A 20,027-nucleotide genomic window follows, 5' to 3' on the forward strand; every position below is an offset into this window, starting at 1 on the left:
TCCCACTCAGCAGTTACCATGGTAAGAAGAAGCTATCTTCCTCAAGAACAACTTCAGGAAGGGAGCTGCCAGAGTGAGTAGTTGCTCACTCGCCCAAACCGCACCTCTCTGTAAATGGTAGATGTACTTAAACATAGCTTTTCTAGTCTAGTTGACTACTCAAAGTGCTTCTACACTACAAGCTTCCCATTTTGACACACATTCATACACAACATCTTAGTGTATATTGACGGTTACAGGCTACACACAGGCTAGACACTTCTCTACACACTGATGGACGCATCAAAGGTAACATGGGGTTCATTGTCTTACCCACAGTGTCTTATCCCAGGGAAGCTGCGAATAGAACCGCTGACTTTTAGATTGTTCTAATTGTCTTGTGCTCTTACCCCTGAGCTACAACTGCCCCTCAGTTCCAACACCTCAAAACAGCCTGTTCTCAGGAGAGGCTTACATTACAGTACAGTAAGGGTCCACAGAAGTGCTATTGTTCTTAAGCTTAAACTAATATTTTGACCAAAGCATGTCTCATTAAAGGGATAGTACGTCTGTTTTGACATGAAGCTGTATGACATCCCATATTAGCAATATCATTTATGAACATCTTCTTACCCCCTGCTGCGTCCTGTGAGCAGAGTTCCAGCCTCGTTTTGGTGTTGATGAAGGTAGTCCAGCTAGTTGGCTGGGGTTTAAAAAATAAAGCGTTTTGCTTCTCAAAACAATATGCGTTCAAAAGAGTAATACATTTGCATCCCAAAATCGTTCTCCAGGAAAAAGTCAGACCTCACAATCGCTTGGCGCTATTTTCTCTCTCCCTTTGTATCACTGCGTGCTGTGTAGACCGTGCAGACCGAGCAGTCCCCTGCTTCCGAGCAGTAAACACCGTAACAGGCGCGGCTGTCGGCAGCACGCAGTGATATCAGACATCCCAAGTCTTCCGGAAGTTCTGGGAGTCTCCCTTATATTGATAGTTAATCACGGATGCCCGCGAGTCGGATAAAATATCCCGGATTTTAGACTATGTGAGGGAGTGTTTTTTTTTTTTTCAATGCGAGTGAGAGCGTGCAGGCAATACAATAACTCGTGGACCATGCGCGTTTCGACTGCGCAGGCACGAGAGAGAGAGGGGTGTGGGGAGAGGTGTGAAACCTGTGCGTATCTGTCCAAAGTGATGCTCTGTTCAACGAACGTTCAGGGCGACTGCCTGTCAGAGGGCGCGCTGATTGGTTTAGTCAGCAAAATAAGCCAATAACGTTCGGTGTGGGAGGGCTTCGATTTACTCTCTGACAGTCACCTAAGTTACCACTCAAACTGTGCATCCTGCCAAATGGCAGAGGGTGAATCCTCGAGTAAAAAACGAAAATATAAGACTCATTTTACAGCAGAATATACTAAAGTATACCCATGCCTAGTGAAGGTGAAGAATGATGACACCGTGCGAGGTGCACTGTATGCAATAGTGACTTCACTATTGCCCACGGCGGACTTAATGACTGTAAAACATGTGGAGGTAGGCTAAGTTGAACGCGCCATTATCTGCATTTTATTTCTGTAGGTTAAATGCTGTTATAAAATAAAGCAAAACGTATCAAATACTTATTTAAAGTAACAAACACATTTAGTTACTAAATTGTGTAGGCCTATATCTAACTAGCCAGCTACAGCATCTAACTATCTATATCTAGCCTGATATGTTGATATACAGGCAAAATTAGAGACCCCCAAAATTAAATAGGCGGGGGGGGGGGGGGGGGGGGGGTGTCGATAAGCATTTCGTTTTTGGAACTTGGGATGTCTTGTGATATGAAGGCAGAGAAAATAGTGTATAGTGTAGACAAAAGAGAGGCGTGATTTAATTCTCTAGAGATCACTAGTAATACATTAGTATTTATATGTTTGTAGTTTGGCAGCTGTTGCCACATTTATCTATCTGTCTTGATTCTATTCATGATACTATCTATGTATGCTGTCTACATTTGGAATCTATCCATTATTTATTTGTCAGCTTTTCTTCTCTGTTTTTCATAAACCAGGCCAGAACCCAATGTTGCAGTATTGTCGTACTGGATGGGTTTTATTTACATGACCTGACCTGCAGCTAAGCAGGGAGGCTGTGTCCGCTCCCCTTATTACTCTAAATCAGGAACAAAGTTACAGATGGGGAGTTTGGCATTTTTCTTCTTGTTGGAAATCATACAATGTGGTCTATAAAGTGTTTTGGAAGCCTTGTTGCAATGAACAATGATTCATCCACAGAGTAACTGAGATGGTGATAGCCATTCTCCACAAAGTCATCCACCACCCAAAAACTATGTAAGACATTGGGCCTCATGCAACAACGTACGCACAGATTTGTTCTTAAATCGTGCGTACGAGTGATTTGCATGTCAGCATCATTATGGGGTATAATGTATATATTTATTTATGTTTGCTTCAAATTAATAATACAATAAATATACAATTCATTGGTCGAGAAAACTTGATTCGAACAGCGACCATTTTACGAAACTCCTACGACAGGTCTGGATCACTCATAAATTCTATTCGTACCTGAAAGAAAATGTAAAATACGAAAAGATTGGTGAATGCGCAAATTCTCTTAAATCACTCGTACGGACGATTTAAGAACAAATCTGTGCGTACGAATGGTTGTTGCATGAAGCCTAATGTTCTTAGGGTTTTCAGGATGGGGAAGAAATAGAGCTTTCTTTATAAAAACAATGGCAACTATTAACAACATAAACGGCAAAATACATTTCAAAAGTTTCTTTATTAATGTGCATTGCCAACAAATATAATTCAGACTACAAAAAGTTGTTCCCCACAAAAAAGCGGTGTGAAAGCTGATAAACGGAATAAATTCACCTGAAGATGCTGAAGAAATGTTGATAAGAATAGCTGAAAACCAAACATTAAAGATTTAGCCGAAAAAAATTGAAGGCTGAAAACCTTTCGTGGGAGGATTTGAAGCTAAGTAATGACAGAAGTTTAAGTAATTGAAGAGTTGATGAAGTCTTAGCAGAAAATTTGAAGGGTTAAAAGACAATCGTAGAAGGATTTGAAACAGAATGAAAATTCATCTAAAGTGTTAAAGTTTTACTGAGTCATTCTAAAAGGGTGAAATGTAATGTATATGCCAGCTTAAAGCAACTCTTTTTTCAAGCATAATGCCGGGAACTGTCCGGGGATTCTGAAAGTAGTACATTAAATACCCCAATACAAAAAAAAAAATGAGTTCTCTAGGTCCCCTATATGTCCCGCTAGGTCCCTCCAAAGCCAGCAGGTTTGTTTACAAAATTGCAGACCGGACCGGTAAAAGGTAACCAATCAGGTTACGAGCTGGGCTCTGCTGCCTGTCAATCACCAATTGTGCACGCGCGATACAAGGTAGGCTCGTCCCCACGCTTATTTATCTAGACTATTGAACTTCATTACGGGCTAGTCTACTTACTGTGTCTTCCATGATCGCAAATGACAGGTGAGTTGATGAATGAGGAGTCGTGTAAGCACATCTGGCATGCACGTCTACGTGCACGAGTTCTCATGTGTTTCGATGGGGCGGGACAGGAAGTTGAATAACTTTTTATTTTTCGGTTAAAAAATAAGCATTTCTTGCATTTTGCGACTACGGAGGTCACCGTTTTCAACTTCAAGCGTTCTGATAGATCATGTAAACTCTTAAATGCCAAAAAGTAGGACTTTACGTATGACAACAACAAATCCTACAGACTGGAGCTTTAAGTGGGAGTTTAAATTGAATTGTAAAACAGCAAAACTGGGAGCTCAAGATCATTTTAACACAGAGATGAAAAGTATTCATGAGAAAGGTCATAGGCTAAATAAACAGGCAGAACATTGACCTTAAATGTAAAATGGGATTTGTACAAACAGATTTAAGAGTGAATGTTTGAAGTTGTAGCAGTTATTTTTTCAACAACTGTAAGTGACCTGTAAGTGACTATAAGTGTCAGGAGCAAACATTTCAATTCAAGGTTAAGGGTTTAGTTGAGATGTACACGGAATCAGGCCAACAGGACATGTGGGAAAGCAAAACAAAAAAAATTGTCTGTTTGTACGTGTGTGTATGTGTTAGTGGGTGTGTGTCGCAATGGGGTGCCGTGTTTTTCCACACAAATGTGGTCTCACAATATCATGTAGAAGTTGGTGTCTTTGTGAGTCTATATGTCTTTGTGAATCTCCAGGAATGTGTGGATGTTTATGTCTTTGTCAGAGGAATGGAGTTGTTTTTTTTAACTTTTATTTAACCAGGAAACGCCTCATTGAGATTAAAAATCTCTCTTTCAAGAGTGTCCTGGCCAAGATAGCAGCACAAAGATAAAGAAAACACAGACAGACATGTTAACACACACAAACTGACTGATGTTCTCAAATTTGAATCTGAAATCTCTGTCATCCAGCATTTTTTTCAAAAGCCTCCAATGGGACCATGTCATGAAGTTTCAAGTCTTTTTGCAGTTCGTTCCAGTCAAAGGGCGCAGCATACATGAAAGCTTTTTTCCCCTTCTCAGTTCATACTCTTGAACTGGAAATATTAAAAAATCCTTTGAACAAAGTCTATACAGCCCTGAATCATCCAGCACATTGGTATAATAAACAGTGATGGGTGAATGATATAAAATTAGTGATAAATCTCAGAGCCCCGTGATACAGAGTATTAAGAACACGTAGACATTGAGACGAGGCATGCATGTACGGAACATCATCATAATCCAAAACTGACAGAAAGGTTGCAGCAATCTCTTTTTGGATTCAGGATTTAATCTTGAAATAAAAACCTGGCTTCAATTTCAGCCTTTTTGCCAGCTGATGAACATGTGGGGTAAAAGGAAAACATTCATCAACTAAAATACCTAAATATCTATAACATGATACAGATTAAATCATATGAAGTGACAATTGAAGGCAGGTTCTGTGTTTTGTCCTTAGCATTTGAAAAAAGCACGACTTTGGTTTTGTCTGTATTTATTACAAGTTTTAAATCATAAACATTTTGCTGAACTGTGTTAAAAGCCAATTGTAACTGGATGAGTGCTGGGGTTGGGGTGGGGGCTGTGCAAAACATCACAGTGTCAGCAGCATAAAAATTAAACTTTGCATTGGACACATTTTGGTCAATGTTGTTTATATAAAGAATAAAAAGAAGTGGTCCCAGAACTAACCCCTGAGGCACTCCTTTAGTTACTTTAAGATACTCAGAGGTGTAACTGTCAAGTGTTTCTCACTCTTGTGAGGTTTAACCTGCAGCTTCCCCCACTTGAAAAGGCAGCTTGCTTTAGAAGATTGGACTGGAATTCACTCAGTGACCAAAATTCAGCTTTCTTTCTTCTCTTTCTTTTTATTTTGAAAGTGGTCAAGGCCAATAACAGGTGAAGAACCTTAAAACACAAACACAAATAGAAAATGTACTCCAAGAAACCATAATCAATCAACATAACCCAAAATCAAATTCTTCATTTTTAAACTACTACAAATTAACCTTGAAAGTAAGTAGAAAATATCTATATTTAAAGCACCCAAAATAATAGAAATACATTTTAAAGCACTGTTCAGTGATGACTTTAACCTTACAAACTTTAGCAGCTTTTAGCCTGTAATTACACAGAAATCACATTGAACAAATTACTTTCAGCTTGAACCTCTTTTAAAATACACCACATTTTTAACTGTATTTTTTTACCCACATGATATTAAACATAAGACATTTTAACTTGCATTTAAATCACATGACTTTTTTAATACATCACATTTTAACCTGAACTTGATCACATGATTAGTCCACAGCTAACAACAACCGTAATGTAAGCAGCAAAGACACTTAACATTCAATTCAATTCAATTCAATTCAATTCATTTTTATTTATATAGCGCCAAATACAACAAATGTCATCTCAAGGCACTTAGATAGTAAGTCCAATTCAAGCCAATTGGAATTCAATCAATTAATAATAATCATAATTCATAAAATAATCCAATTCGTTCATATAGAGCCAATTCAAAAACAATTTCCTAGCTAAGAAAACCAACAGATTGCACTGAAAACTTTTTGTTTTTCGGTCCAATCTCCCGGCCTGAGCGTGCCTGAGGCGACTGTGGAGAGAAACGACTCCCTTTTAACAGGAAGAAACCTCTGGCAGAACCAGACTCAGGAAGGATGGCCATCCGCCTCCACCAGCTGGGGTTTGAGAAGACAGAAGGGGGGGGGGGGCCGCGGCGGCGGCGGCACTGTAACACCATTCAAAGGATATCTGTTGGAACAGGGAAACACGAGTTAATGACCACAATAATATCACATATACATAAAGAGAGTAAAGTGAGGAAAGGTGTGACAGATGAGGACCCCCAGCAGTCTAGGCCTATAGCAGCTTAACTATGGGATGTTTCAGGATCACCTGAGCCATCCCTAACTATAAGCTTTATCAAAAAGGAAAGTTTTAAGCCTGATCTTAAAAGTGGAAAGGGTGTCTGCTTCCCGGACATTTACTGGCAGCTTGTTCCACTATAGAGGGGCCTGATAACTGAAGGCTCTGCCTCCCATTCTACTTTTAGAAACTATGGGAACCTCAAGTAAACCTGCAGTTTGGGAACGAAGTGCTCTGTTAGGAAAATATCTTACAATGAGATCTTTAAGATATGATGGAGCTCGGTCATTAAGAGCTTTATATGTGAGGAGAAGAATCTTAAATTCTATTCTGAATTTAACAGGGAGCCAATGAAGAGAAGCTAAAACTGGAGAAATATGATCTCTGCTGTTAGTTCTCATCAAAACTCTGGCTGCAGCATTTTGGATCAACTGAAGGCTTTTCAGAGAATATGTGGGACAGCCCAATAATAAAGAATTACAGTAGTCCAATCTTGAAGTAACAAATGCATGAATTAGTTTTTCTGCATCACTCTGAGACAAGATGTTCCTGATTTTAACAATATTACGAAGGTGAAAGAAGGCAGTCCTAGAAACCTGTTTTATATGCAAGTCAAATGATAAGTTCTGGTCAAAAATAACTCCAAGGTTCCTCACTGTAGAACTAGAAGCCAAGGAAATACCATCTAGAGTAACTATATAGCTAGACATAACAGAATGCTCTCTGGCTCCTTATTTATTTGAACCAAGCTTTAATTCTACAGTCTCCTTTTTCCAAGTCCAGACTCTCCAACCATTCTCTCACACACTGCTCGCTCCTCACTGTCCTGTGAGTGAGTTCCTCCAAACCCACCTGATTACCAGATCGCCCCAACCTAGTGCACTCAATCTGCTGCCTTCAGGCTGGCAGACACACCCAGACTTGATGCACTCAGGCAGAGAGGGCCGGCCTGCAGCTCAGCTCAACAGTATGGGGTGCAACCAGAGACATAAATCAGAATTAACTTCCATATACACATATGAAATTAAACTCTTCCACATTCTATACTCAAAACCTTGCACAAACACTGGTGAAAAGCTCTCACATAAACTAGAGAAAACATTTACCTCTTATATAACCTACTCAAAAGCTGTCACACACACTACTGAAAAGCTTTCATATAAACTGGTGAAAAGCTTTACCTTTCATATATATACGAGTGAAAAGCATTCATACACACTAGTAAAAAGCTCTCATACACACTAGTCAAATATTTGTGGATTTCAGTTGAAACGGAAGGCAAAACAGTGAAACAGGAAGGCGTTTTATTAAACCGGGAGTTGTAGTTTTAAACAGAAGTCATTCTGGTTAGCTTCGTGCATTTTGTGCAATCTACGGCCGGTATTTTACGAAATAAAATAATCGATAATTGCTCAGCTACCTGCTGAATACCTCACACAAGTAGTCGCATTACTGAACTTTGTTTTGGCTTCAACAGAGACCCTGTTCCCGATTCTGTCAAACGCTTGTACAGCAGCCGACCACCTCAGCCACTAGCTTAGCATAGCACTACCAGCTTCAGCTGTGGTCAGCAAAGAATCTGTGATCTTGGACACAATGCGCTTTCATCTGATCCTTGTTGCTTTACAGATTCAAATGTTATTTTTTAATACTGCTAGCAATGAAGAAGATGTTGCAAGTTTTTTTAGGAGTGTCGTACTTTGCATTGAGTCTTTTCAGAGGGGGGACTCCTTCAATTTCTCCCAGGAAAGATTGTATAGACAGCTTGAGGATCATATACGATCATTGTCATCATTCATTGCTGCTATGTCTAGATATGATCCTAATAATAGAGACATCACTGTATATCCTCCTGCTTATTGCATGACGTCGCCTCAATGATCTGCCGATGGGATCTAATTGATGCAGGCTCTGTCTGACTCGCCAACGCTGTACTCTTATGCCACGTGATCTGAGGCTTCCAAGTACATATGTTTATGTTGCTTTTTTTAAAGTACATATGTTTATGTTGTTTTTTTTTTTAAGTACATATGTTTATGTACTTGGAAGCCTCAGATCACGTGGCTAAGAGCATTCAGTAGACTGGAGTATATTAGTGACAATTCGATCAAGATCTTGATTCAACAGAAAGGTATATTCTGCAGAGCCTATTCCAAGACTTTGTCTGTGTCTGTATAGAGTTCTTTGGCTGATTCCAGAGCATGATGAAATTCTTTGCCAAGTCATCCCAATGGACACACAATGAGAAATCTGTCTGGCTCCTATGTTGTATCTGGGGCGTCCTCAGTGGCCTGTGGAGGTTGTTGGTGGTGGGAAACTGTTGATGGAATGACTTGATTGTAGTCTGGTAGCATATTCTCTTAGCAGATTTTGAAAACATGTAAACAGTAACTGAAGTGTGTTGATGATGTCTCTATTATTAGATGAAAAGCGCATTGTGTCCAAGCTCTTACAATCACAGATTATTTGCTGACCACAGCTGAAGCTGGTAGTGCTATGCTAAGCTAGTGGCTGAGGTGGTCAGTTGCTGCACAAGCGTTGTAGCGTTTGACAGAATCCGGAACAAGTTCTCCATTGAAGCCCAAATAAAGTTCAGTAATGCCACTGCTTGTGTGAGGTATTCAGCAGGTAGCTGAGCAATTATCGATTATTTTATTTCGTAAAATACCGGCCGGAGATTGCACAAAACGCACGAAGCTAACCAGAATGACTTCTGTTTAAAACTACAACTCCCGGTTTGATAAAACGGCCTCGTGTTTCAACTGAAATCCACAAATATTTGACTAATGTGTATGAGAGCTTCTTACTAGTGTGTATGAATGCTTTTTATTAGTTTGTATGAAAGCTTTTCAGTAGTGTGTATAAGAGCTTTTTACTAGTATAAATGAAAAGTAAAGCTTTTCACCAGTTTATATGAACGCTTTTTACTAGTTTGTATGAAAGTTGCTATTTGCATTGCTGCAGTATAAATTGTTATGAAATAAATCCTTCTCTATCTTAATAAATAGATAACAAAGTAGAACAAAAATATATTTCTTAAAAAGGTAAAGTAAAGCAGAGAGAGGTGTGGTAGATGTCTTCAGAGATCACCATCAGTTCATTGGCTTGTTGATTTTTTTTTTTTTAGATTGGTCATAGTAGGTGATATATACACACTGCTTTGACATGTAACACGGGCGAATGCTCTTGATGGACAACATGAACAGGAACTCGTAGATTTGTCCAGGATTGTACTATCTGTTGTTGACAAGCACAGTGATTCCTCCTTCTTCACTATCCTCTGACATTTACATGTGGTTTTCTTTTCTGTTTTCCTTTTGTGACGCTTTTCTTAATTCATATACACAACTATGAACAAAGGTATTCCAAGTTATGAATTTTTTTCAGGTTTCTTTTGTCATTTTATCCACATAAAACACTAGAAAATCAGTAAAAGGAATGTCTGTAAGAATCAGTAAAATACCTTTCAATCAGATCTTGATTTAGGTTTCAGTGGTCAAGAACAGGTGTTATCATATCATATCTGTTAGTTTAATTTGTTGTGTGTCCACAGGCCATCACTTAGGAAGAGGGACAACAACGCATTGAGCTCAGAATTTGTTAAGTCTCTCGATAGCCAACAGGCTCAAAGTGCCTACTCCACACCTGGTACACTTTATCAGTATTCTAAGAAACCCAGTTGTCAGTACTACTGAGACACTTGTGTCCTGTGCCTCCCTCACTGTTCACTCTCCAATCTTTCACTCCCATTTCTGTCCGACAGCTAATCTCCATATACGGGAAATTCTCATTCTCTGAATCTTCATAGACAAAGATTTTAACCAAAACATCTCCTCTGGTATCTTTCATTAATTTTCTCAAAATTTTATTCGAACATCTTGGATATAAACATTTCCGCATAGCTGCATGAGTAAATGCCCGTCACACATATGGCATTTTATGTGATTCACTTTGTCTTTAATTCACTCTAAAATTTTGAATGGGAGGACACCTTACTTTCGGGGTATAATTCATGTCTATCATCTAGCGGTAGTGTGTAGAAACCAAATTTGACGTATTATGTAGGACTTTCAACCTGTTTTATTTGGTGTGTGGGTTGTCATACTTCTGTGATATTGACACTTTGAGGGTTAAACTTCTTCCTTAATTTTTTCTGTTCCTGCTCTGCACCCTTGACATCTCTTCCTCCAACTCATCTGTATTTGAGATCTCACCTCAGGCATTACTTCGGCTTTATAAACCCCAATCAACTGCTAACAACAAATTTTCTGTTGCCATAGTTATGCATCATAACAGATGTGAAAAAAGTGTTAGAGTTGCCAGCGGAAATCATTCCAGCAGTACAATATCCAAACTGGTGTAGAAAAAAGTTTTTTTGTTTTTTTTTAATCTGTTTTCACAAATAAAAATCTCACTAGAAAATCTGAAAAAAAGAAAGACACAATTTTGCCGAAACATGCTGCAGCAGGCCGCCAACAGTGCAGCGCCATTCTAGAACGTATCTATTATACTTATCATAACTTATTACTCATTTCTATAGAACTTATTTTTCATTTAATCTTGGACTCACACTTTGCTGTTTGCCCATATCTAATTGAGAAAGCAAGAGATAAGGTAAACAATTTTGTCAGCCATATTGACACAGGACAGTAAGAGGAACTTATCATTTTCAGGCACATCTGTCCTTTACTTTTTGAGCAATTTTGCAGAAAGACCAACAAAAGTGCTCAGAAATCACACCCTCTGCCAAGGACGGTGCTGCATTTTGCAGTATTAACAAAAGTGAACATTTAAAGGGCTCTTCTTTAGCCCATACTCCAACTTTCCAGTTTCATGAACTTTGGCTCGGTAGTATTTGCCCAGTCTTACTTAATAACTTAACAGAAAATAGAAAAATAATAATAACATTCCTCAAACACAATCTGTCACTAGCAAGAGTTACACACAGCTTTTATGTCCACACTCTTGAATAATTTCCAAATGTCAACCCATCACAAATGATCCAAGGTACTATTCTAAGTGGGGGCACTGGGCAAGGGTCAAATCTTGTTAAACTGAATTGAATATACTTATACCATATTGATAGCAAGATTAGAAATTGTTTTTGCAGTATATACAGGGAAAGCAGTTTTTACTCAGTAGTTACAATAAAAAAAAGTCATGCAGAGTTGTAGATGTGTCTTTGGCAATGACAATCAATCTATTATACATGAATAGACAATTGTAAAGCCATATAATTTGAATTGAAATGTGAATTCTCATGTTGTTATATGTTTTAGTACTGTTTGGTGCCTATTCATTGGGTACTTTTAGATGTTTTGTGGTTTTTATCCTTCCATGATTGCAACTTTCATTTGCAGTATTTTTATAGTACAACTGTAAATAACAAGTCCAAAACATTTCCTCATCACATTAAAGTTTCATTATCTTAACTAACAGGTGCATTTGTAGCCAAGATTGCGCGACCCCAGAAGAGAGCGGGAGCCATCCAGTTCAGCCCTCAGGCTGTGGTGGGTCAACACCAGGGCAAGAAATGCCTAATGGTACGAGCCATCAATCTGCTGCAGCGACCTCTGGTGGATGTAAAGGTGAGTGCTGTGCTCTACGAGGAGCACGAGGGCCAGGCTCTATATCAGACCTCTTTGGATTTCCACTTGGACCATTTGGGCCAGGAGCCATGCCCTTTCTTTATTTTTCCACTCACTTTTTATCACCCCTTGGACCACCGAAGCCCCCTATTCCCACCGCTGTGTGAAGGCTCATCCCACCATTTTGAGCTTGTGGTCTTCTTAACAGCCTTGCAGGAGGGAACTGGTGACTCCTGCCAGAAGAGGACCTCCTATCTGCGCCAAGAAATTCTTTTTGACCGCCTATTTGTGCCTGCCTTGGGGTTAGATGCTAAGGGGAGATACATGCTGAGCACTCAGCACTTCGACACAGCCAACTCAAAGGAGCCTTTTAACAAGGATTGTGTGGTGCAGATCAATGGTGATGGCAGTGACAGAATGGAGTAAGGATGGTAAATACAAGGTCTTTTATGGACAGCAGAAAGTTTCTGGTGCATGTTGGTATATTTGGTAAAACTGAATTGATGTTTTAACATTTAAAATCTAAATCTGAGTCAAACATAGGCAATGCTGTTGATTGACTCCCACAATCTTCCCCCTTTGATTACTTACATATATTAGTCTGTACCCACAGCTTGTATGCTCTCAACTCCCCTCCTCACCTCCTCTACTACTTACATAGTCTGTCCAACCAAAGATGCAAGTGGAGGTAGCAGGTATTTAATAGAATGAGACATCCTTTCTTCAGTGTTTTTTTTCTAATCCAAAGCAATTATATATGAATCATGTAATAGCTTCACTATCCATCTGTTGTTTTGTTCCAGCCTTTCGCTTCATTGTTTTTTTAAATCTATGTTCAATTTGCTCAAGAGTTTGTGACAAGTTATATTCTTAATTTTAGTTATATCAAGAGCCTGACCAAATATAATGCACTTTTATACTTTAAGAGAAAGAAAAACTTTGCAACGGATATACCTGTGTAGCCCTTTTCACAGCTCTTCTTCTGGTGCAAAATTGAGACTTCTGTGAAGAAGATATATTGATATAGGTATCTTAATCAAAGGTAGGAAGGCAGAAAAAAAGAGAGGAGACAAGATTGCATAAAATAAACGAAGAAAAAGAGCCCCTTATGTTGCGACAGCCAGGAAAAAGTTACTCTATTTGATCAGCTGGATGGCATGCCAGACCAGCAGGGGGCAGGGGTACAGGGGTGTGGACATGTTCATTAGAGGGTATGTTTTATTTTCATTGCTCCAGCCTTAGCTTTTATTATAATAGTATTTTCAAATTGACTACTTATATCTTTGGGGAGATAATAGGACATCTATCAGTCAATAAATGGCTGAAGTCAGATAGTAAGACAAGTTGGAAACAAATCTCAATGTTACATTTAAGCCAAGTTCACACAGCAAATGTTTTGAGCAGAGAAATTTGGGAGGTTGCAGGCAAAAGGTTGAGATCTAAAGTAAATTGGAAGTTTGATAGGCAGTCTCCAATCCCTATATTTGAGAGTTCCAAATAACTGATTTTTGAGCTCATGGAAAGTAATGAGCATTTGGCATGTTTAATATTTTAAGAGCTTTTGCAAGGAGCTACTGCCAGTGATGGGGGACAGGGGACACACAGAGTAAAATCCAGAAAAGGAACACATATTTTTATATAACAAACATAATGGAAAGCATGATGAAAAAAAAGCATACTCTGCTCAGACAACTTTTTCTTAAGAGAAACCATGAAAAAAGTAACTACCAGATCTCATGAACAACCAGGTGAACAAAACAGACTGAATCACCAGGAGATACTTGCATCATAGTGTAATGTTAGCAACAAGAGAGAGCGACTTGTCTGCATGACAGCTGGAACTGTTTGATAAAGATCAAAGATAAAAGTCATGGATTAATCTGGCTTGAGTAGCGTTGAATACCTCAAAACTTATGAACAGAAGAGACATACATTGTAGTATAAACAAAACAACAATCCAGTGACACTAAAATAGCTTGTAGTTTGAACTATCCTTTACCCCCCCCCATGTGTTTTGAACATTCATTAGAGTTTACACACATTCTTCATTCTTTTTTGAACACCTGTGCATTCTCAGATTTTATTTACCTACCTACCTACTTCCAATAAATAAAATTCAGGTTAGAAAAAGTGATTTTGAAATTCATTATTCATTCTTTGCATGTAGAATTTAATACACTGAATTGAGTACAATCAAACTATATTCGAAAATATCTAATATAGCCTTTGTGAAAAAAACTGACCTACAAATTCTGTTCTAATTCTATTCAAGTTATCAATAGATGAGTTTGCATGAACGTGGACATGGACATATACATGGAGTATGTGAGTCATGATAAGGCTTTTTAAGGATCCCATTTTAGGCCTCTACATGTAAACATATCCCATTTTTAACCATTATCCTCAGTTTTGAAAATGCGGATTATGCATGGTTGAATTTTCAAAAAAGAAACTGGGATGCTGTTGCATGCTTACATCTTATCCTGGTTTTTCACAGGTTCCAACGACCTGCACAGTTTTTTTTGCCAAATGATGTAGCAGAAACAAAGACAATATGGGCAAAGAAAGGCCTTACTTCTACAGCAAAGAAGAAACACGTGTTTGCTTCCTTGTCCTTCATGATCGCAGTTGTGATGTTAATGATTTTCATGAAATATGACTTTTTTTTCATCCAATAACACAATCATTTTTGTAATCTTTATCCAGGTTACTAATGTGATAATGGAAATTGAATATTCAAATAAGAATTGATCCAGAACAAAACCAAAAGCATATGTACAGTTTCTGTTACTTTTATTAATACACTTCGTAATATGGTATCATAGATTAAATTCCAAATCTTGATAAAAGGATTATCCAGGTTTAAAATTGAAAATTATGTATTCCTTCAAACAAAAACTTATATTGTCTCTATGTTTATGTATATGCATACACGTTTATTCAATTTGACCATATTCACAATAATATTAACAGTTTGAAATGTCATACCCTTAAAATTGAAGTTGTTAAGATGTTGTTACAATGGCTAAAACCAAAGTTTTACTGTATGAATTTTACTGAACTTTCCATGGGCAATGAGTGAGGTGTGTTTAATATAATTTTCCCTTTGTGAGAGAAAGTATTACAATCGCAGATTTGAATACTTTGGCAGGTGTGTATTTGTCACACCTCACAACCTTACAAGATATAGTCACCAAATCTTAGAGTAAAGGTTCACAAAGACATATATAATACAAGATCTATCCATTCATCCATCTATCCATCCATGCAACGTCCAATTTTCTGAGGTTAATCACAAAGGTAATAGATCTTGTAGGGAAACCCAGACATTGCTGTCCAGTCTCCAGTGCCTCCTGAGGGATCCTGACAAGTTTCCAGGCCAAAAGGTTTATATAATCCCTCAAGCCTGTTCTAGGTCTACCCCAGTGCATCTTCCCAGTGAATAATGCCTAAAAAGAGGAGGAGACCAGGAGGCATGAGGCAAACCAGGTCAACTCACTTCTTTCAATGAGGAGGAGCAGCAACTCTCGTCTGAGCTCCCTCTGTATGCTTGAGGTCCTCACCCTTCTGTGAAGAGTGAATCCAGTCACCCTCCAAAGGAAACCACTTCTCATTATCTTTCGGTCACTACCCAAATCTCATGACCTTAGGTGAGGATTCAATTTCTTCTTTACAACAACAGGCCAGCACAGCACCTGCATTATTGCTGACAAAACGGCAATCAATCTGTTCATCTCTAGTTTCAACTTTCCATCCCTTGTGAAAAAAATCCCAAGATACATCAAATCTGATGCTTGAGGCAGAGACCATCCTATCAGACCATTTTATCTAGTGAAGAATTATGACCTTGGATTTGGAGGAGCTGACTTTCATGTATAAAAATAAATTTACTCGCAATTCTAGCATAGTTAATGTTGCTTTCACCTTGAAAGTGGCGTCACCATGACAAAATGTGGCCCTGGCGACATTCACTTTAGTATGAGCTACTACAAATATTATTTTCAACTTAACACTGAGCTTTGAGTGTGCACTGAAGGTCATGGCTTGAAGAGGACAACAGAACAACATCATTTGCAAAAACCAGAGGACCCTGAGGTTCCCAATCCATACATCCTCCTCTCCCCATCTATGTCCTGAGACCCTGTCTATGAAAACCGCAAACAGGATCGGTGACGAGGGGCAACACACACTGTAAACACACTTGACTTTGTACCAAGAATGTGGACACAACTCTTGCTTTGGTTATACAGAGACCTAAAAGCCTGTAAAAATGATTCTGGTACCCTGATACTCCCCCTACACAGCCTTCTCTCCTAAGACTTGTAGTTGCAAGAAGAAAAAATCTTAAGTTCTGCCCATCTCCAAGAGTTTAGTTCCATCCTTTCACCCTTTCTGGCTGCCCCAGTTTTCCTTTTCCTGGCAAGGTGACTTTGATTGTCTGGTGTTGCTTCATCAAGGTCTTCTAATCACTGAACCCCTATCTGAGATTGATTTGCTTTTGGAGGCCCCATGTATGGCTAGCGCACCTGACAATCCAGTTCTCAGGATGGTGGGGTTACTAAAACCCCTCAACCACATTAAGGTGGCAATTCTACATATGATGTGATATTGATGATCTGACTTATGATTACGAAATAAAGAATGTAAATCTAACATATTTTATTTAATGTAACTTTGTATAGTGTATAAATAGAAATTTACCATCAGCTCTAGCATAATCAGCATTGCTTAAAACCTTGAAAACTGAGTCACCATGGCAAAATGTAGTATAACATCCATTGTAATACGAGCTACTACGAATATCATCTTTATTTGTTTGGGACTGTAATAAAAATTTACGATCACAAAACTTTACAAGTGTTTAGCTAACATCACAGGAAAGGGCCAGATTCATACTGGATGTGGTTGGACAGTTCATTTACATTGCAATTGGTGTGATTAATCACAAAATGGTGTGAAGTTATTGGAACGTTGAAAGTGCAGATATTTAAACTTAACCAGCGCTAACATGGTCGTTATGTTTACCATTGTCAGCCTAAGAGTTAATCATGTTAACATACACACAATAGAAATAAATGATTAACAGTACATTACAACACTAGCAGACATGACTCACAAATGGCCTTTTAAAGCTGAATACGAAATTGGTACTAATAGCAAGGATTTTGAAAATTCTGAAGGAGCCAGACTGATTGTAAAAACTCATTGGACATCTCTATGAAAGGACTTTCATTTTGCTGATTGATTTTTTTCTTCTACTTGTGTTCATGGAGCAACAGAACTCAAAGATTGAAAAATATGCTTGAGCATACTGAGTACACAACAAATTCATTGGTTGTAATTCCACTGCTAAGATTATTCATCTGAAGCCTTTTGGAAAACATAAACATCCATGTCGTTTTTTTAAGGTGGCTATCTAACTGACTTATATGTCTGTAATGTAATGGCTGATAAAATTATACTTCCTATTGATTGATTTGTAGATTAATGCCGTTCTGTGGATAAATCATTGCAGTTATGCAAAGCTAAATTTCCTGTACTCAATTTATTGAATAATTAATGTCTCCAGATTTAGTGAAGAAAGCTAAGGTTAGAAAGAATAGTAAATACGTGTTTTCTTTACTAAAGGTTGTGAATGCGATGGTGTTTCTATGTGCTTCAAAGAAATCATTTAAACAAGTCAGGAAATGTTTCACATAATATGATTGTGAAGATGAAGATCTTAACAAATCTCACATGCTTTAGACCCTTTGTACAGTGTACAACATTGAATAAATGTATTGTAAACAAACACATAAGTGAGAAGGACGTTTTCATTTGGCTTGTGTGCTATCATTTGCATGTTGACTACATACAAAGTGATACATGGAGAATATGTCTATTATCTTATGATTATTTGTATCTATTTCTCTAACAGTATATCTACAGAGTAAGCACACTATACGTATATGCATTTTCTTACAAACAGAGATAATTATTGAGTTTGTAGCACTGAAAAGTTTAATTTCTTTCAAGTGTCAATCAATATTACAATCTACCCTAAAACATCAGTTATACATTAAAATATCTACTTATTATAACTTTGTTTCTTTAAATTTGCATACTGAAATCAATTAACAATTATCAATTAACTTTACAACAAGCTAATTTTAACCTGTAGCTGCAAAAGTTAAGTTTACAGACAGTTTTAGTCACAGACACAAAAAAATTGTCGTGATTCACTGTGGAATTCATACATTCCCTTGCCCCTTACCCAGATCATCACAATTAAATGCATCACCCTAACCCAGGGTTTATTCCCAGTCCCTAACCTTAGAGACGTTTATTATGTAACCCTGACATTACTCCTAAATTTCACAGTCCCAACGCTGATTGACACAACACACCAGTCGGGAGAAATATTTACAGTTTTCACAACAAACTGTTAAATCCATCCATCCATTTTCAATACCTGCTTAATCCATTGGTCAGGTCGCGGGGGGGCTGGAGCCGATCCCAGCGGTCATTGGGCGAGAGATGGGGTACACCCTGAAAAGGTTTCCAGTCCATCACAGGGCCACACAGAGACAAACAACCACACACACTCACACTAACTCCTAAAGACAATTTTAGAGACACCAATTAACCTAACATGCATGTTTTTGGACTGTGGGAGGAAGCTGGAGTACCTGGAGAGAACCCATACATACACGGGGAGAACATGCAAACTCCACGCAGAAAGGCCCCAGCCAGGAGTTGAACAGGGAACCCTTTTTCTGTGAGGTGACGGTGCTAACCACCACACCACCGTGCAGCCCAAACTGTAAAATCCATTTACAGAACACAAAATTTCTATTTATCTAGTAAGTTACAACATGATATAAAAAAAACAGCTATGTGCATAAAAAGCCAATTCACTATTTGGAGCCATTTGGAGAAAAGGGGAGGAGCTTAAGCAAGTGAGCATATCAAGCAGCAGATGGTCTAAGCTTTTTTGTATTGTGTGTGCCTAGATTTGTAATTTGAGCCAGGGTCCAAAAGTTGTCCGGCACACAATTGAATTTCATTGATTTTCATTTATAACAAAAATATTTTAAAAACTACATTTAAAAAAAAGTAAAACACATTACAATCTTTTTGTTTGTTTGTTTCTTCAAATTTTCATTAAATTTATTTACTTATTTTTATTTTACTTTTTTATTTATAAAAACAGAGCTACAACCAGTTTAAAACAGACAAATGCTTACTTTAAAAAACTCATATGAGTTCTTTTGGAGAGGACGGGTTGATAGTGGGTACGCCGCGGGAGACAGAATAAACGTCCCTGCTGGCATACCTGGGAGTCTAAAAGCTGGGCCTGCCAGGGAACGGAGAGCACTTCTCCCAACTCTAGCAGGGGTGGGGTAAGAATCCTTTTTCTAAAACCTTTTTGTTACACTTGTGTAGTTCTGTCGATTTTAGTTTGATTATTGATTAAATGTTAGGTTTGTTAACCTTTCCTTTTGTCATTTCTTTTTTTGAGTTTCAGTGTGGCCTGGGTGTCATCAGGTGGGAGGCTAGGCACTGTGGTGAGGACCTCACTTCCTGTTTTGGCATGCAAGTACACTGGGGCACTTTTAGTGTGTTTGTGGTGGCTTTTAATTTGTAGTGTTGCACCCCAGCTTAAGAAGGAGGGACACACATCCAGTAGTATGCCTTCCACTGAGGCCTCAGCCCACAGATTTGAATTTCTCTGTTAGTCATTTGGCTTTTAGTATTGTTATAGCTGGCCTTTTAGTCTTCTGTTAATAAAAAGAATTTACTAAATTCGTCTTGTGTTTAACCCCTTTTCTCTCGTTTCTTCGCAGCAGCAGCTTTACTTAAGTTTTATTCATAAATATTATTTTCAATAAATATATTTGCTTTCTTTACTTTACTGTCTCTGCCTCCTCAGTCACGACCCTGTGCCCTTACAGCAATTGGGTTTCAGTTGTCATATGCTGGGGTGCAAGTCCCCAGGTGGCTTTGTTGGCTCTAAAATTTCATTCTTTACTCTGCTCCTCGCCACAGCCTTATATATGTATGTTTTTCAAATCCAATG

At 38.3% G+C, this 20,027-nt stretch overlaps 1 protein-coding gene across 2 annotated transcripts in view; it reads left to right on the forward strand.

Annotated features, from left to right (window-relative positions):
- The window catches only part of kcnj13 (potassium inwardly rectifying channel subfamily J member 13), a 41,548-nt gene extending 23,799 nt beyond the window's left edge, over positions 1 to 17,749 (forward strand). For both annotated transcript variants that reach the window (XM_075474147.1, XM_075474148.1), the window contains one exon: positions 11,820 to 17,749. In XM_075474147.1, the coding sequence (XP_075330262.1) occupies positions 11,820 to 12,394 (575 nt within the window). In that variant the 3' untranslated portion in view covers positions 12,395 to 17,749. The remainder of the gene's footprint in view (positions 1 to 11,819) is intronic.
- Positions 17,750 to 20,027: the final 2,278 nt, after the last annotated feature.

This window comes from Odontesthes bonariensis, chromosome 9, assembly GCF_027942865.1.
Source record: "Odontesthes bonariensis isolate fOdoBon6 chromosome 9, fOdoBon6.hap1, whole genome shotgun sequence".
NCBI lineage: Eukaryota > Metazoa > Chordata > Actinopteri > Atheriniformes > Atherinopsidae > Odontesthes > Odontesthes bonariensis.